The sequence below is a fragment of the Bombina bombina genome, chromosome 5, assembly GCF_027579735.1.
Source record: "Bombina bombina isolate aBomBom1 chromosome 5, aBomBom1.pri, whole genome shotgun sequence".
In the NCBI taxonomy this organism is placed as follows: Eukaryota; Metazoa; Chordata; class Amphibia; order Anura; family Bombinatoridae; genus Bombina; species Bombina bombina.
This window is the reverse complement of record NC_069503.1, coordinates 35580590-35598027: the sequence shown is the minus strand read 5'-3', so window position 1 is coordinate 35598027 and position 17438 is coordinate 35580590. Positions and strand designations below refer to the sequence as shown.

The following is a 17438-nucleotide window of genomic DNA, read 5'->3' as shown; positions in this document are numbered from 1 at the left end:
AACCCGCCCCCTACCAGATCCGATCCCTGATCAGGGGTCCACCCTTCATGCTGAGTTGGGAGCAGCAGCAGGCGTCTTGAATTATTGAATCTCGCTCCCAGACGAGTGCGGTCACCAGGTGCACTTGTCTGGCAATATTACACAATGCATACCTTGATGTATATGTATGTATTGGGTACTCTTAAAGCGCGGCTAATCACCCGTAAGAGTCTCAAGCGCTGCTCCTTCCATCGACCTTGAAAGGATGAAAGGCTGAGCGGACCTCGCTGGGGATCAAACCTACAACCCTTGGGCTGCTACAGAGCTCAGCCCCAGTGCCATAGCATGCTGAGCTATCTGTCCGGCTCCATCCTGTTTTAGAAGAAAAGGGAGGGGGAATTCCCTAGAAATTTCAAAGGTAGGAATTCTCATCCTGAGGAAGGAAACATCAGAAATAATATCCTTCCCCAGAACAGGAATTCAACCATAAGGCTCTGCATGCTTAGATGGAAACTCCAGAACTCTTAGCCGCCAACATGGTAATCTGCAAAGAAGCATCTGTAAGAAATGAATGAGCTAATTTAAGGGCTTTAATTCACCTTCAAACATAAAGACAACACTATGGTTGCTTTTGTTCCATCCTAAGCTTTCACAAAGGATGAAATCACAAAATTAAACAGCAGAAATGTCGTAATAAACAAAAAGGACCTTACTGCTTCACAAACTGACGGACAGATATTATTTACTTTTCTGTGCAAAGGCAAAGTATAATTGCCTGCAAAGATTGCCCTACAGAAATTAATATGCACAGTTGGTCGCCTGCCAATCAGGATTTATGCAAGGCGAAATGTAACCCATCAGCGAAAAAAAAAACCCATCACGGGTACTGAATGAAAGGTGTTACTATCCTTATCTTAAACAGTAATTAGTTACGTCTCTGAGCAGAAAGAAACCTAGTTTATTTCAGGAACAGGTATTAACTAAAACGAACAGAAACTGAAAACCCCCTTTAGTGCCTTTTAATTTTTTATTAAAATACTCAACAGTTCATGTTTAAGGTATTAAAAAGTACTATAGCTTACAGCAACCCAATCTGAAAGGGATTGCTCTGAGACATGGGGAACAGAATAATAACGTTATTGTTGCTTTTCCATAGTATATAAGCAACCAAACATATGGAACAGTTGTCCCCTCAGGGAGTTCCTAACGATAAAGGCACTGCTATCTGGGACTGATCAGAATCAGCTAAACCAGCAACGGTTACATCTTTAATTCCCAATTATTAATTGGACCCCGAATTTTTTAAATTCTCTCTGTCTAACATGATAGAGAAAGCGTCCCATGCACCAAAAGACTCTCCGGATGGCGCAAAAACCTCTCAGCTGTATGTTGTGTAAAACACAGCTGAGGAGTCATCCGGCATTCCATTGGAGATAACAAATGGCGTGCGCTCAATGGCAGGTAACGAAGCTCCGCCCATCATGGGCGTAGACAAACAGGAACCGTCCAGAAAGAAATAAACAGGCAAATGGCACGCACATAATGACGCGTATCTAAGTTTCGCCCATCGTGGGCGTATTGATCTCAAGCACCCATGCGGCTAACAATGTATTAAACAAAAACAAAGCTGCTGGGAAAGTTAGCTCACACAGTAGAAACTGAAATAAACGTAACATCTTGTGAAAACACAAAGCAACATAAAAATCCCTGTCGGCTTTACATTAAACATAAGCCGTAGCGAGCAGGGGCACCTGTTATGAAAAGGGACATTTCACAGTTTCATTTTAACCCCTTATCTGCTAAAACTAGAAACACCCTGCCTGCCGGCTTCCTTTCAGGAATATAAACCGTAAGACTCAGGGATACGCAACATGTCAAATATAACACCCTCACAACAGTCCTAGATAACACCAAAGAGTGAGATAGGATAACCCTCCCTGTCGGCTGTTAAACTAGGTATTAGCCACTGGGGTTCATACAGAGTGAAGAGACGACATGTTGCTTCTGAATACAGAGCTGCCCTTTGTAGCAGAGAGGCAGTAGGATCTGTAATATCTTTTGGGTAGGCAGAGACAAGCAAGTAACTACTCTTGGTAATTGTAGCAGAGAGGCAGTAGGATCTGTAATATCTTTTTGGTAAGCAGAGACAAGCAAATAACTACTCTTGGTAATTGTAATAATAACCCCTTTCCACCAAGAACTAGACGACACATAGCTTGGGAGTCAACAACGACTTTTTTTTTTTTTTAACCGGAAAAACAAACACTTTTTTAAAAATAGTCTCCCCTACAAGGGGTTTCCCAACTGAAACAGCAGGGAGTTTAAACAGTAACATACAGTTTAACATACATTTTATCCATTAGCCTAAATAACAATTCCTGCATAGTTCATAAGTGGCGAGGTTTGCCACAATGCTCCCCCAGAACCAAACCGGCATACCCAGTCTGATCCCAACGGATTGGCTTGGGGAGGTCCGGAGGAGTGTTCACAGATCAAGTTCAGTTTGTCTGGACAACCCGTCGGGGTTGCCGTTTTGCTTCCCAGGTCGGTAATGGATTGTTAAGTGAAACGGCTGCAGCGCCAAACTCCAGCGCAACAGCCGGGCATTGTCTCCGGATATCCTGTTCAGCCACACCAACGGGTTGTGATCTGTGAGCAGGGAAAATTGTTGTCCATATAGATATGGCTGATGTTTCTTGAGGGCCCACACCACGGCCAGGCATTCCTTTTCGATGGCGGCGTAGCTAACTTCTCAGGGTAACATTTTCCTGCTTAGGTAGGCCACAGGATGCTCACCGCCATCAGCCCCGACTTGGCTCAACACGGCTCCCAATCCAAACATAGAAGCGTCTGTATGGACGAGAAAGCGTTTAGTTGGATCTGGGGCAGCAAGGATAGGGGCATTTACGAGAGCGTTTTTCAGTTCTTGGAATGCTTGTTCACACTCTGAGCTCCAGGTAACAATCTTCGGAAGGTTTTTACGGGTGAGGTCAGTGAGGGGTTTGGCTAGGGTACTATAATTAGGTACGAACTTCCTATAATAGCCTGCGGTACCTAGAAAGGCTAGCACTTGGGTCTTGGTACGGGGAGTGGGCCACTTGGCTACGGCCTCTACCTTGGCTGGTTCAGGCTTCTGCTGCCCGCTACCTACTCGGTGCCCTAGGTACTGGACCTCCGCCATCCCTATATGACATTTGCTAGGCTTAAGGGTTAATCCTGCCTCCCTAATGCGATCTAGGATCGCCCCTATATGGTTCAAATGCTCGTCCCAGGAGCTGCTAAATATAGCTATGTCGTACTCTTGGGACCCATCCAGTAGCCGATCTACCATTTGCTGGAAAGTAGCCGGAGCGTTCTTCATCCCGAATGGCATGACCTTGAATTGGTACAGGCCAAACGGGGTGACGAACGCTGATTTGGGGATGGCATTCTCGGCTAGTGGGATCTGCCAGTACCCCTTACACAGATCTATGGTGGTGAAGTACTGGCCTCGAGCCATTTTATCCAGGAGCTCATCTATCCGGGGCATAGGGTAGGCGTCAGAGATGGTTTTATCATTAAGTTTCCGGTAGTCTACGCAGAAGCGGTTCGTGCTGTCCCGCTTCGGCATGAGAACTACCGGCGAGGCCCAGGGGCTGTCCGAGTGCTCAATCACTCCTAACTGTAGCATCTCGTCAATCTCCTTCCGCATATGTTCTCTCACCGATTCTGGTATGCGGTAAGGAGGTTGACGCTTGGGGAGGTGACCTGGGGTTTCTACCCTATGGATGGCCAGTCTGGTATATCCAGGCACGTTGAAGAACGTGTCTCTCTTTTCCTGCAGTAGTTCTGCTATTTGAGCTCGTTCCCGAGGACTTAACCGCTCACCCAATTGTACCTCTCCCAGTCCTTCGTTCCGGTTCTTCATTCCTAGGAGGTCGGGAAGAGGTAAACTGTCTGCGTCGTCCGTGGCAGGGGCGCAAATAGCATTCACCTCCTCTGCGCGTTCATGGTACGGCTTCAACATATTTACATGGAGCATGCATCTACCGCCTGCTCCAGTACATGGGCCGATCACATAAGTGGTGTCACAGATTTGTTCCACCACCTTGTATGGGCCCTGCCAGGAGGCCTGCAGTTTATCATTTTTGACCGGTTTTAAAATTAGCACCTTCTGCCCAGTCTGAAAACTGCGGTCTCTGGCGCCCCTATCATACCAACGGCGCTGACGGGTTTGAGCCACCTGAAGGTTGGAGCGGACGGTCCGAGTCAGGGCCTCCAGGTGCTCCCTAAACTCCAGCACGTATGGTACGATAGGAGTACCGTCACTAGTGACTTCCCTCTCCCAATGCTCTCGGTCTAGGGGACCCCGTACCTTCCTTCCAAATAATAATTCAAAGGGAGAGAACCCCGTGGACTCCTGAGGTACCTCCCGGTAGGCGAAAAGCAAATGGGGTAGAAACCGCTCCCAGTTCTTCTGGGTATCTATGAACGTGCGGAGCATCTGTTTCAGTGTTCCATTAAACCGTTCACAGAGCCCATTAGACTGGGGGTGATAAGCGGAATTTACAATGGGTTTCACCCCACATGCTCTCCACAACCGGTGGGTAATCTCAGCCGTAAACTGGGTGCCTCAGTCCGAAATAATCTCCCGGGGAAATCCCATGCGGGAGAAGATTTTGATGAGGGCATCCGCCACGGTCTCGGCATGAATATTAGCCAGAGCCACCGCCTCGGGATATCGGGTGGCATAATCCACGACCATGAGTATATACCTCTTCCCCGAGGGGCTAGGCTTGGCTAGGGGGCCAATGAGGTCCACCGCCACTCGACTAAAAGGCTCCTCTATTATGGGGAGGGAGTGTAGCTTTGCCTTATATCAGTCTCCTCTTTTCCCTACTCGTTGGCAGGTGTCACACGTCTGGCAATACTGCCTAATATCTTTGGTGATCCCTGGCCAAAAGAAATTCTGAGTTAGGCGGTGCTTCGTCCGACTAACTCCTAGGTGGCCTGACAGCGGAATATCGTGGGCAACCCGTAGCAGTTCTCGTCTATACCTCTGAGGTACTATTAACTGCTGAACGGACAGGGGAATAGATCCAGCCACTATCTTCTCAGAATACCTGTACAGTAACCCCTTGTCCCAACCATACCTCTCTCCTTCCAACCCTGCCTGATTCTGGTATACCTTATCCCTATATACTTGCAACGAGGGGTCAGTGGCCACTTCGCTACCAAACTCTAGTGGAGGGGCCCAAGAGACATTAAGGGGGTGATTGCTTACCTGAGCCTCAGAGTGATTAGTCAGTGTGTTGGTGCGGGCCTGTTGTCGGGTAACCACGGGCAGTGCTGCTTGTGGGGAGGTTCGGGGTGCAAACGCTGAAGTCAGCTCACCTAAGTCGTTGCCCAAAATAACGTCTGTGGGCAAATTTTGCATAAGGCCCACTTCTACATTCCCCGACCCTGCTCCCCAATCCAAGTGTACTTTGGCCGTGGGAATCTTGTAAATGGCTCCCCCGGCCACCCGGACAGCTACACAGTCTCCGGTGAGTTGATTGGTGGAAACTAAATGTTGCCGGAGCAAGGTTATGGTGGCCCCAGAGTCACGCAGCCCTTGGACATGTCGGCCCTCTATATAGACCACCTGGCGGTGGCTTTGTAGGTTGTCCAAAGCGGCCTGTACTGGGTTTACCTCGTGTAAGATGCCCAAGGTTTCCTCGTGGAAGACTGCGGTTTGGGTCTGTAGTCGGGGCTTGTTCTGGTAGCAGTGTACAGTTGCCCGGTTGTTCTGGTTGTTCCAGGTGGATCAGTTCTTGTTCCTGGGACAGTCTCTCTGAATGTGCCCTTGTTGGTTACAAAGATGGCAACGGATAGCTGATCGAGTCTGGTATCGGGGAGGGTGGATTCCCCCTCCAGGACGGGGTAGCAGAGGTGTGGGAGCTGCAGTGGGGTTTGGGGTGACCCCAATACTGGAGCGTTGCTGTGTTGGTTGAGCTCTCCGAGCGTCTTGGTATTCGTCGGCCAAGGTCGCTGCGGTATGTACCGTGCACGGTTTTCGATCTCTCAGCCAGTTTTGCAATTCAGTGGACACCCCTTGGAAGAATTGCTCCATCAACAGGAGTTGTAAAAGGTCTTCCAACTGGGTGACTTGGGCTGCCTGCAACCAGCATTTAGAAGCCCTGGTTAGCCGATGCGCCCACTCAGTGTGGGTATCTTTCTCCAGCTTCTTCAGGTCTCGGAACCGCTGTCGGTATGCCTCCGGGGTAATAGCATACCTAGTCAGGATGGCCTGTTTTACCTTCTGGAAGTCCCTTCTGTCCTCATCTGGTATGGTGTGGTAGGCTACAGCAGCCCACCCGGATAACTTGCCAGCCAGTAGGGGAACTTGGTCAGCGTTACTAATATTATGCAGTTGGCATAATCACTCAAAGTCCTGTAGGTACTCATCAATATCCTCCATGTCGGTATGATCCTTGAATGCGTGGTAGGGAATCTTACCTTTCCCGGTACCAGCACTGGAGTGTACTGGTAGCCCCTCTCCGGGTCTCGGGGTGGTTTGTCGGGTCACCATCAAGTATTCCTGTATGTCTGCTGATGTCCGTGTCAGGAGCTCCTCCGAATGGGGTAGCAGAAAAAAAGCCAACCGGGTACGCATCTCTTTTTGGAATTCGGTTTCGTTGTTCGCCATGGGTACGGCCGTACCTGCTACCCGGTCTCCCTCCATGAGCTCTGCAATCAGCCTTGCTTTGGTTTTATTGCTGGCAATAAATCCTCTCGCCTACAGTAATTCCTTCAATGCAGTTCTCTTTAGTCTGGTATAATCTGTCCCCATTCACGTCCGTTCATATACATCACATGTCCTACGACTTGCTGTGCGGTTTGAATCCCGCCGCTTGCCAACAATTGTAGCAGAGAGGCAGTAGGATCTGTAATAACTTTTGGGTAGGCAGAGACAAGCAAGTAACTACTCTTGGTGATTGTAATAATAACCCCTTTCCACCAAGAACTAGACGACACATAGCTTGGGAGTCAACAACGACTTTTTTTTTTTTTTTTAACCGGAAAAACAAACACTTTTTTAAAAACAGTCTCCCCTACAAGGGGTTTCCCAACTGAAACAGCAGGGAGTTTAAACAGTAACATACAGTTTAACATACATTTTAACCATTAGCCTAAATAACAATTCCTGCATAGCTCATAAGTGCCGAGGTTTGCCACACCCTTGAAAAACTAACCCCCATTTCAGGGATATATTTTCAAATATAAAGTGCCAACTCCTTTCTGTGTACATACCAAGACTCATGGTTTCCAGCTTGTTGCTTTTTCTCTGAGCCACCAGAGGGGTTTCCAGAAAAAAAGCTTAGCACTTACCTTTAGAAGGCTGCCCGGCAGCAAGGCATCTCACCCGGCTTGTGAAGTTCTCTCCTCCCCTTCACATTGGCCTGGGGAAAAGTACTAAGCATTTTCTCCCTCAGACTTTTACAAACAGGGGAGCATACAATCTATGGGAGGCGCAGCGAGAATAAAATCCCACAAGTTCCCATTGCTTTAAAGCCACCAAATGCTTCTCTTTTCACTAAAGAGACTGATCTGGTCGAGGCTACACCCCAGAACAGAAAAGCACACTGTGGCACTACTTTAAAAATAATAAACTCTTGATTGAAGAATCTATAACTAACACCTCACTCTGCCTTTTCCTATCACTAACACAGGCAAAGAGAATGACTGGAATGGGAGGGAAGGGAGGAGCTATATATACAGCTCTGCTGTGGTGCTCTTTGCCTCCTCCTGCTGACCAGGAGGTGATATCCCACAGGTAAGGATGAAATCCGTCGACTCATCGTATCTTGTAAAAGAAACATACTTACCAAAAGACACCTATCCACATATAGCAGATAGCCAAACCAGTACTGAAACAGTTATCAGTAGAGGTAATGGTATATGAGAGTATATCGTCGATCTGAAAAGGGAGGTAGGAGATGAATCTCTAAGACCGATAAAAGAGAACCTATGAAAAAGACCCCCGTTAGGAAAATCATTGCATTCAATAGGTGATACTCTCCACATCCCTCTGACATTCACTGTACTCTGAGAGGAATAGGGCTTCAAAATGCTGAGAAGCGCATGTCAACGTAGAAATCTTAGCACAAACTTACTTCACCACCTCCATAGGAGGCAAAGTTTGTAAAACTGAATTGTGGGTGTGGTGAGGGGTGTATTTATAGGCATTTTGAGGTTTGGGAAACTTTGCCCCTCCTGGTAGGATTGTATATCCCATACGTCACTAGCTCATGGACTCTTGCCAATTACATGAAAGAAATGATAATTTTCCATTGTTCTCTCTATTTATTGAGCTTTGGTGTTCCAGCCAAATAAAAGATAAGGAAGCAAGTATGTTTACACAAACTTAGAACATATTGAGATCTGATATCACCTTTAAGTTCAACCCATTGTAATAGGCTGTGGTTTCAAAGCACAAATCAGCTACTTCATATACACAAATAAGCATGAAAATGGAATTTCTCAAATATGTTATACTCTGCAGTTGGTATAACAAGTCATTTAAAATACATTAATTGAAAAACAATTTTACAGTGTACTGTCCCTTTAAGCCTTTTTTAACAATTCAAAATGGCTGCCAAACCACATGACCTATCCACTTCTTTTGAACAAATCTGAATTTTAGTCATAAGATAACTCTATAAACAAAATTTCAAGTCCGTGCCATAAGCGGTTTTGGAGAAGATTTTTGTAGTTTTTTAAAAAAAAAGTGCATACAAAACTAAATGGCCGCCAAGCTATGCAATGCATGGCTTTCAAATTGCACATACTAATGCTTACTATAGATCTCTACAATTTGCAGAAGTTTCTTGAACATTTGCAAATATTTTATTTCATGAATGCGACTGTGCAGTGCAAATTTTAACTGCAATATTGTCTTTGAGGGATATGACTGTGTAATCATATTACAAAACGAATGCATAAAATGCACATTTATGCAATTAAATGTCGATAAAATAGTTAATTTCTCATGGCAGCCATGTTGATTATGGAAAAATCGCAGTTTGAACAAACTTGGTAGAGGACCTTGCAAGGAGTATATGTGCAAAAGTGTGGTTTATTGCACTAAGCGGTTTAAGAGAAAATGTTTAAAGATTTTTGCAAAATGCAAGATGGCTGCTACATCATGTGACCAAGGCACTTCTGTTGAGCAATGGCAAATCTAGGTCTTAGCAGCACTGAGCACAGCAAGTTTCAAAGTTGTAACATAAGCAGTTCCAGAGCTGAGGATTTTTAAGCATTTCTCGAAATTTTTTGCAAAAAGCAATATGGCTGCCAGAGCATGTGACCTATGAGTTCAATTTTGCATGAGATGTAGCAATAGGCTGTACCAGCATGCCTGATTTCAAGAGCTTTGCTTTAGCAGTTCAAGAGTTATGGGCAATAGAAAAATAGGCGGAATAATAAAAATAATAATTCTGACATTAACACTTGGTTGTCCTGCAACTTCGTTGTTGGCCACCTAAAAAAAATGTCTCAGCATTTACATAATTTGTTAATGCATTTCTTTGTTTTTTTTTTTTTGTTTTTTTTTTTTAATTCTTTTTATTGAGAGCCAACACATGAGTACAATAACCAACAGTTCCAGACATTATCATTAAGGTTACATCTATAGATACAGTAGGCATACCATCCACTTAAAGGTGATATTGTTCAGAACGTAACAGAAATTCAGTAGATAAAGAAGATACGGTACAGAACATAACAGAAGTGCAGTAGATCAATGCATGACAAAAGGATAATCCGGATCATATGTTTAGCTCTCTCATTTTACATTTTCATCCCCAACTAATCCCCGAACCCTCCCCCCAATCCTCGGAACACTACATAAAACACAACAAAAACCTACACTAATAAAAAAAAAAAAAACATCCCTATCCCCACAACCCCTCCAGCCGGTACTTCAGTCCTTCTTGTTTTGACAGGGCTAGTAAACAGGGTTATACTTTATAGAGTAGCATGATAAGCAGGTTAAACTAAGTGATGCCACATGGTGCTTATCTGACAGTGATATGAGCCAGAATGCATGACAAAGAAAAAGTAAATCAAAATTACGAGATTAGGGAAAAGGAATTTAAGAGGTTTTGCGTGATATAAACCAGGTACTAAAAAGTTAACCAGGTTGAGGTAAGGCATGAAGGTATGACAACAAATTAACCTAAAATAAAACAAACTGGTCCCTTCACTCTTTGCACTAATACTGAGGATTTTTAGGAGACTTGAACATATGTGTTTGTACAGAGTGGTGTAGTAAAATTGTAAATTGCCTTTTCTACTGTTAGGAATCAAGGGGCTGTTACTGAGGTCAAAAATGAACAATTACAGAGAAGGAATTCAAAATTTGTAGGGGGTCTAAGATCGTGCCCAAATCTACTCTGGGGGTAACAGTGACATTACATGCATTCAGTTAATGTAGACCTTGCAGGTATTTATAAGTTAATCCTGGCAGCTTAGTGAGTATGTCGCATATGGAGGCATTTATAGGGCGGAACTTGCAAAGTAAGCAGTTTCGGCAGAGATATAAAGTAAAACCAAATAAAAACAAAATGTATTAGACAGTTCGAAGTTGTACCGGATCTGAATGACAACAAAAATTGTGGTGCGTCATGTGGTAGGTGTTAAATGAGAGTGCAAGACAGTGATTTCAAACATATGAGCAGTGTTGGCCAATTACTAGTGATATTGTCAAGGATTTTTTCACTGTTTGCCCCCTAAACCTTCTGATTTTAAGCTTAATTAAACAAGGCCCAACAAAGAAAATAACAAAACATAAGGCAATTTTACACAGAGACAGACAGCTCTTTCTGCAAGAGTTAAAGCATGATACATCTAACTGCCGTCTGTGTGAGGTGTTCTGAAATACTAACAGCGGCAGTATTAGGCTTTATGAAAATTACACAGTGAGCTCAAAAGAAAATAGCCGGCAAGGCTGATAGAGTATAATAAAAACATATAGTGAATATGCCCAAGAGAGTAAAATGCCCGGTAGTCTCTAGCAGCCTAGTATACCTGGGGTAGTACAACATATGGCATAAACAGAAAGAAAATTGTACACAGAACACTTTAACATTCACAGCATTTGAATTATTTACACAGTGGCTAGTGGCATTTTCTACAATACATCAGACGGAATGTCTTAATCTTATGCTGTTTTTTTCCGGTTGATCTCCAGTGCAGAAATAGTAAGGAGTCAGAGTTAGCCAACACCCATAACCACTCGATTCTTACACTGTCTCCACTGCTCCACGGGCCTCACATCCATGATGTTGGGTATGTTGTCTCCCAAATTTGCAGCCAGAGCTGCAGCGAGCCCTGCTCTTGATCCATAGTTATAGCCGACATGTTGGACTACCGACACATCGGCAGTAGTACACGGAGCATCAGAGGACTCAGCTGGAATGACAGCTGAGTAGACGGTATTGTAGGTTAAAGCTGGGGCGGTAGGCAGGCGAGCCGGATGGCTTAAAAGAAGAGTCAGCTCCACAGCATCGCCCGACCAGATCGTTTGGACATCGAGTTTTAAAGCGGAGGTCCACAGTTGGCGGGTCCATGGAGGTGTCGGCAGGTTTTCTTCTAGTCTGGGTTTTGTTTCTGTATCGGATCCCACTAGATATGTAGCAAGGGAGGTCACTCTGCTTACCACCAATTGTGGAGTCTTGTAGCTGTCAGGAGGGGACAAGGATGTGACCATGTGTGCAATAGGCTCAATGGCCGGCCCTTCCTGATGCCCAGGCTGTATCCCATTTGATAACATTGCGCACAAGTCAGCGCAGGATTGCAGAAGTCTCTCCAGTTTAGGCAAAAACACTGTGTGTAGTCCCGCTAAAATGAGAGTTGCAGCAAAGCCCTCTTTGGTGACTAAGTTAGACATCATTAATAAACAGGAACTTTGTTAGCGAACAGGGGCTTGGGTATATGTATATACAATATGGCGATAGTGTTCCCGCCACAGAGCCCGACAGATTTATTCCTTAAAATGACAATCCGGGGTAGAAGAGTTGTTGTTCTTTCTGTCTGCCAGATATTCCCGGACAGCTTGCCTGTCAAGGGAGACGCAGATGGCGTGGATAGATGGCAGCAATATCAGAGTTATAAGCGTTATTCCTCAGAGCTGTGAAAGCCTGCATCCATCTTGTTGAGCCGCCCACCGGAAGTCGCATTTCTTTGTTAATATAAAGTTTGGTTTAATCTTCCTTATATGACTCTTTCTGCTCATCTTTCTGTATACCTATCTGTTTATTTATCTCTGTCTATTATCTCTCTATATCTGTCTGTTGCAGTGGCGTCACTAGGCATGGTGTCACCCGTTGTGGTAACTCATGGTGTCAACCCCCACCCAAGTAATGTTTTTATATATATTTTATTTTTATATATATGTGTGTGTGTGGGCAGAGGGGAAGACAGACCACTGAAAGGAGGGGGGTAACACAACTGAAAGGGGAGAAACACAACTGAAAGGGGGAGAAACACAACTGAAAGGGGGGGGACAACATTCCTGCAAGAGATGAATTGTTTGCTGCAGCTCAGCCCTGGACAACTCAAGTACATAATGAATCCATCATATGTTTATAGTTATGCCATATTCTGATCATCCACAATATATGTAGCAAATGCCATTTCCTAATAAACAAGCACCATAGCAAAACATTTGGGCCGAAAATAAATAACCCAAATATGTCACCATTCAGAACATTTGTGCTGAAGGGCTTGTCTATCTGTAGCACTAACATAATCAGTGGTGCAGTGCACACAGTTAGTGCTCACTGTCATAACTGTACAGTGACAGACAGGGATGGAAGTTGCTTACTTGTCAGCTCAGCTGCACTGCGCCTGGTTGTGTGTGGTGCTCCCTGGCTGTCACACCGGAGCTGACTCAAAGCTGCTCCTCCCTCGGCCAGCACTATGCTGTTGCTCACTTCTGGCACCAGATCCCTTCATTTCCATATCACTCAAGCACAACCACAAATAAACCATCCATGTGCATCACAAACGGGCTTCAGTCAGTAGCTGACAATTAGAGATAATCCAGTGAGGTGCTCAGGACCACTCTAGCACCCACTGTTCTGCTGTAACAGTATTCCTCAAATGGGGGAGGCACTTTGGGTGGCTGAGCGTTACAGCCTGGAGGACTGTTAAAGCCAGTGCGTGGCGCAGCACCGAACATCAATAATAATGTCACTTAATCTTGAGCATGATGCTTAGTTAGGGAAGCCCTGGCCCCTGCCTCTGTGCTAAACACCCCCTGCATCTGCCTTAGCATGGAGGACTCCTTGGCCATTCTTTCTTGCAAGGCGCCACCACCAGCATATCATTAGGGGGAAAAAAAAAAAACGGTGTCATGATTAATGAATGTTAATTTAATGTGGTGGTGTCACCTTTTGGAGGGTGTAAACTGGGTGCGGTCTGTACTCCCCTAGTGACGCCACTGGTCTGTTTATATGTTAGTAACTATCTACTAGTCTGTATCTATTTATATATCTGTCTATCTCTTTATGCCTATCTGTTTTATATCCATCTGTTTATATGTCTGTATCTACTTATATATATATATATATATATATATATATATATATATATATATATATATATATATATATATATATATGTGTCTTTATCTGTTTATGTATATACCTTTCTGTCAGTCTGTCTACCAAACTGTATATATCTGGCTATATCTAGCTATCGTCATTGTGTGTGTATTAAATTAAACATTATAACACTCAATCCTTTACTGGCAGACCAAAAAATGGTAAAATATATTTTAAGGCCACACCCCTAGCCACACCCTCAACCACGGCCATTTGCAAAGTCTCAGGGAATCAGCTGGGCAAAAGGTGGCAACCCTACTTTCTAAACATGTGAAAGGTTTCTTCCCTTGTGAATCCTTTCATGACTTTTCAGATTATCTATTCGTGTAAAACTTTTTCCACACTCTGTACATGTGAACGGCTTTTCTCCTGTGTGAATCCTTTCATGCTTTTTGAGATCACTCTTTAGTGTAAAACCTTTTCCACACTCTGTACATGTGAACGGCTTTTCTCCTGTGTGAATCCTTTCATGATTTTTCAGATTACTCTTTTCTGTAAAACTTTTCCCACACTTTGTACATGTGAAAGGCTTTTCTCCTGTGTGACTCCTTTCATGAGTTTTCAGTCTATTTATTTGTGTAAAACATTTCCCACACTCTGTACATGTGAAAGGCTTTTCTCCTGTGTGACTCCTTTCATGATTTTTCAGATTACTTTTATCTGTAAAACTTTTTCCACACTCTGTACATCTGAAAGGCTTTTCTCCTGTGTGACTCCTTTCATGAGTTTTCAGTTTATTTATTTGTGTAAAACATTTCCCACACTCTGTACATGTGAAAGGCTTTTCTCCTGTGTGACTCCTTTCATGAGTTTTCAGACTACTTTTTTCTGTAAAACTTTTTCCACACTCTGTACATGTGAAAGGCTTTTCTCCTGTGTGACTACTTTCATGAGTTTTCAGATTACTTTTTTGTGTAAAACATTCCCCACACTCTGTACATGTGAAAGGCTTTTCTCCTGTGTGACTCCTTTCATGAGTTTTCAGATTACTTTTATTTGTAAAACTTTTTCCACACTCTGTACATGTGAAAGGCTTTTCTCCTGTGTGACTCCTTTCATGAGTTTTCAGATAACTTTTTTGTGTAAAACATTTCCCACACTCTGTACATGTGAAAGGCTTTTCCCCTGTGTGAATCATTTCATGAGTTTTCAGTCTATTTATTTGTGTAAAACATTTCCCACACTCTGTACATGTGAAAGGCTTTTCTCCTGTGTGAATCCTTTCATGAGTTTTCAGACTACATTTTTCTGTAAAACTTTTTCCACACTCTGTACATGTGAAAGGCTTTTCTCCTGTGTGACTCCTTTCATGAGTTTTCAGATAACTTTTGTGTGTAAAACATTTCCCACACTCTGTACATGTGAAAGGCTTTTCCCCTGTGTGAATCCTTTCATGAGTTTTCAGTCTATTTATTCGTGTAAAACATTTCCCACACTCTGTACATGTGAAAGGCTTTTCCCCTGTGTGAATCCTTTCATGAGTTTTCAGCTCACTCTTTCGTGTAAAACATTTGCCGCACTCTGTACATGTGTATGGCTTCTTACCAGTGTGTATTTTGCAGTGTTCTAGTAGATGAGACTTCAATCTAAAGCTTTTCTCACATTCTGTAGATTTGAAAAGTTTCTCCTTTGTATGAATCATTTGGTTAGACTGAAGACTTTTCCCTTCTTTAATATATTTTGAAAACTCAGTAAATGTGTGTGGTTTATCTTCTGGGATAATCATTTCACTAGATAAGTCATAAATATTGTCCTCTTGTTTGATGACTAAATTACTCTCTGTACATAATGATTGCTTCCCTGTTCCTGCCAATTCATCATCATCTTTAAATATCTGCTGTGATATCCCCAATGTTTGTGAATAAACATTAGTGTCTAAGATTTTTGGAGTTTGCAGTATCATTCTGATGCTTCCTGTAGTGAAGGATGGATATGAACTATTCACGTGTTTGTCTACATAAAAAAAATGTAATTAAGAAAAATAAGACTTTATTCTTTATAATATAATCCAGCTCAATAAAAAAAAAAATTTTTTATACTAAAACATGTCTTCCGTTTTATATTTTTACATTTATTTACCTGTAAATCACAAATTAAAAAGGATGACATATAATATAAACATTACTACATCATAGTAAACGTAATTACTGATGAAAACAAGCTATAGGGCCGCATTAAACAAAGTGCATGTGGATAATGTTCTCAGCCAGGGAACAAGTACATCTATATTCTGGGCAGGAGAGGTGGCATCCACCATCCTCATTTAACATTGCACAAGCAGCTGCAAATACAGCCCTGCCGGGCTCATGCTTAACCAGTTGGGTGAGAACATAATGTCTTAATCATCACAGACACAGACTAATTATCAGTGTGAGATGTTTTGAGAGGGTGTGGTTGTTTGATTTATATAAACAGCCAAAAACTGCTTTAGTTTAATAAAACTCACTGTAAAATTAAACACAAATCAGTGGTGGTTCTGGGGTGGGGAACACTTGGGGAAAAGGTAGGCATAAGTGTAGTTATGGGTGTTCCATGAGCGAGGTCAGGGCAGGGGAAGATGGAGTTGCCAGTGTTCTGAGTAATGAACCAGGTCTGGGGGTGATGTTAGGCAGTTGTAGGACATGGTCTGTCTAAAAGGACAGGGGGGGGTAGTATTTTTACCCTCCTCCTCAGCCCAATAGATGTTGCTCCTTCTTTATAACGGTCACTGACACAAATGTACTTAAAGATGCAGATATAAATATAATAGTTTATATTTGTGTAATGAGTGATTTATTCTATATTCACAGTAATTAAAGTCAGCATAATATCTATTTTACTCACCTAGCACATCTGAGTTCATGCTGATAACAGGCTCCAATGTCTGTGCTCAGGAAGAAGGTTCCCTTATTCACTCCAGTTACATCAATACCTGATATCTCTCAGTGCTCTGGCCGTGTCTGTAAAAAGTATATTAAATGGTTTAGACAGATTATAATAAATAATGGTTCTGATTAACTGTACGTATGGTATAATTAAAGGCACACATAACAATTCATGTGATACAGATCAGCTGTTTAGGTTATTACATATGTGCTATTGATTCAGCACAAGCATTTAGTACAGTTAGCTCTGTGAGTGTTATAATTACATTGCATGTGATACAGATCAGCTGATTAGGTTATTACATATGTGCTATTGATTCAGCACAAGCATTTAGTACAGTTAGCTCTGTGAGTGTTATAATTACATTGCATATGATACAGATCAGCTGATTAGGTTATTACATATGTGCTATTGATTCAGCACAAGCATTTAGTACAGTTAGCTCTGTGAGTGTTATAATTACATTGCATGTGATACAGATCAGCTGTTTAGGTTATTACATATGTGTTATTGATTCAGCACAAGCATTTAGTACAGTTAGCTCTGTGAGTGTTATAATTACATTGCATGTGATACAGATCAGCTGATTAGGTTATTACATATGTGCTATTGATTCAGCACAAGCATTTAGTACAGTTAGCTCTGTGAGTGTTATAATTACATTGCATGTGATACAGATCAGCTGTTTAGGTTATTACATATGTGCTATTGATTCAGCACAAGCATTTAGTACAGTTAGCTCTGTGAGTGTTATAATTACATTGCATGTGATACAGATCAGCTGTTTAGGTTATTACATATGTGCTATTGATTCAGCACAAGCATTTAGTACAGTTAGCTCTGTGAGTGTTATAATTACATTGCATGTGATACAGATCAGCTGATTAGGTTATTACATATGTGCTATTGATTCAGCACAAGCATTTAGTACAGTTAGCTCTGTGGGTGTTATAATTGCCCCTTAAA

At 42.8% G+C, this 17438-nt stretch overlaps 1 protein-coding gene across 1 annotated transcript in view; it reads right to left on the bottom strand.

The window, feature by feature from the left end:
• Positions 1-16547, bottom strand: part of LOC128661262 (uncharacterized) — a 279582-nt gene extending 263035 nt beyond the window's left edge. The window contains exons 1-2 of the mRNA XM_053715535.1: positions 16431-16547; positions 13914-15560 (exon numbers count right to left, since the gene is read on the bottom strand). Of these exons, the coding sequence (XP_053571510.1) occupies positions 13914-15560; positions 16431-16449 (1666 nt within the window). The 5' untranslated portion in view covers positions 16450-16547. The remainder of the gene's footprint in view (positions 1-13913; positions 15561-16430) is intronic.
• Between the last annotated feature and the right edge of the window lie 891 nt (positions 16548-17438).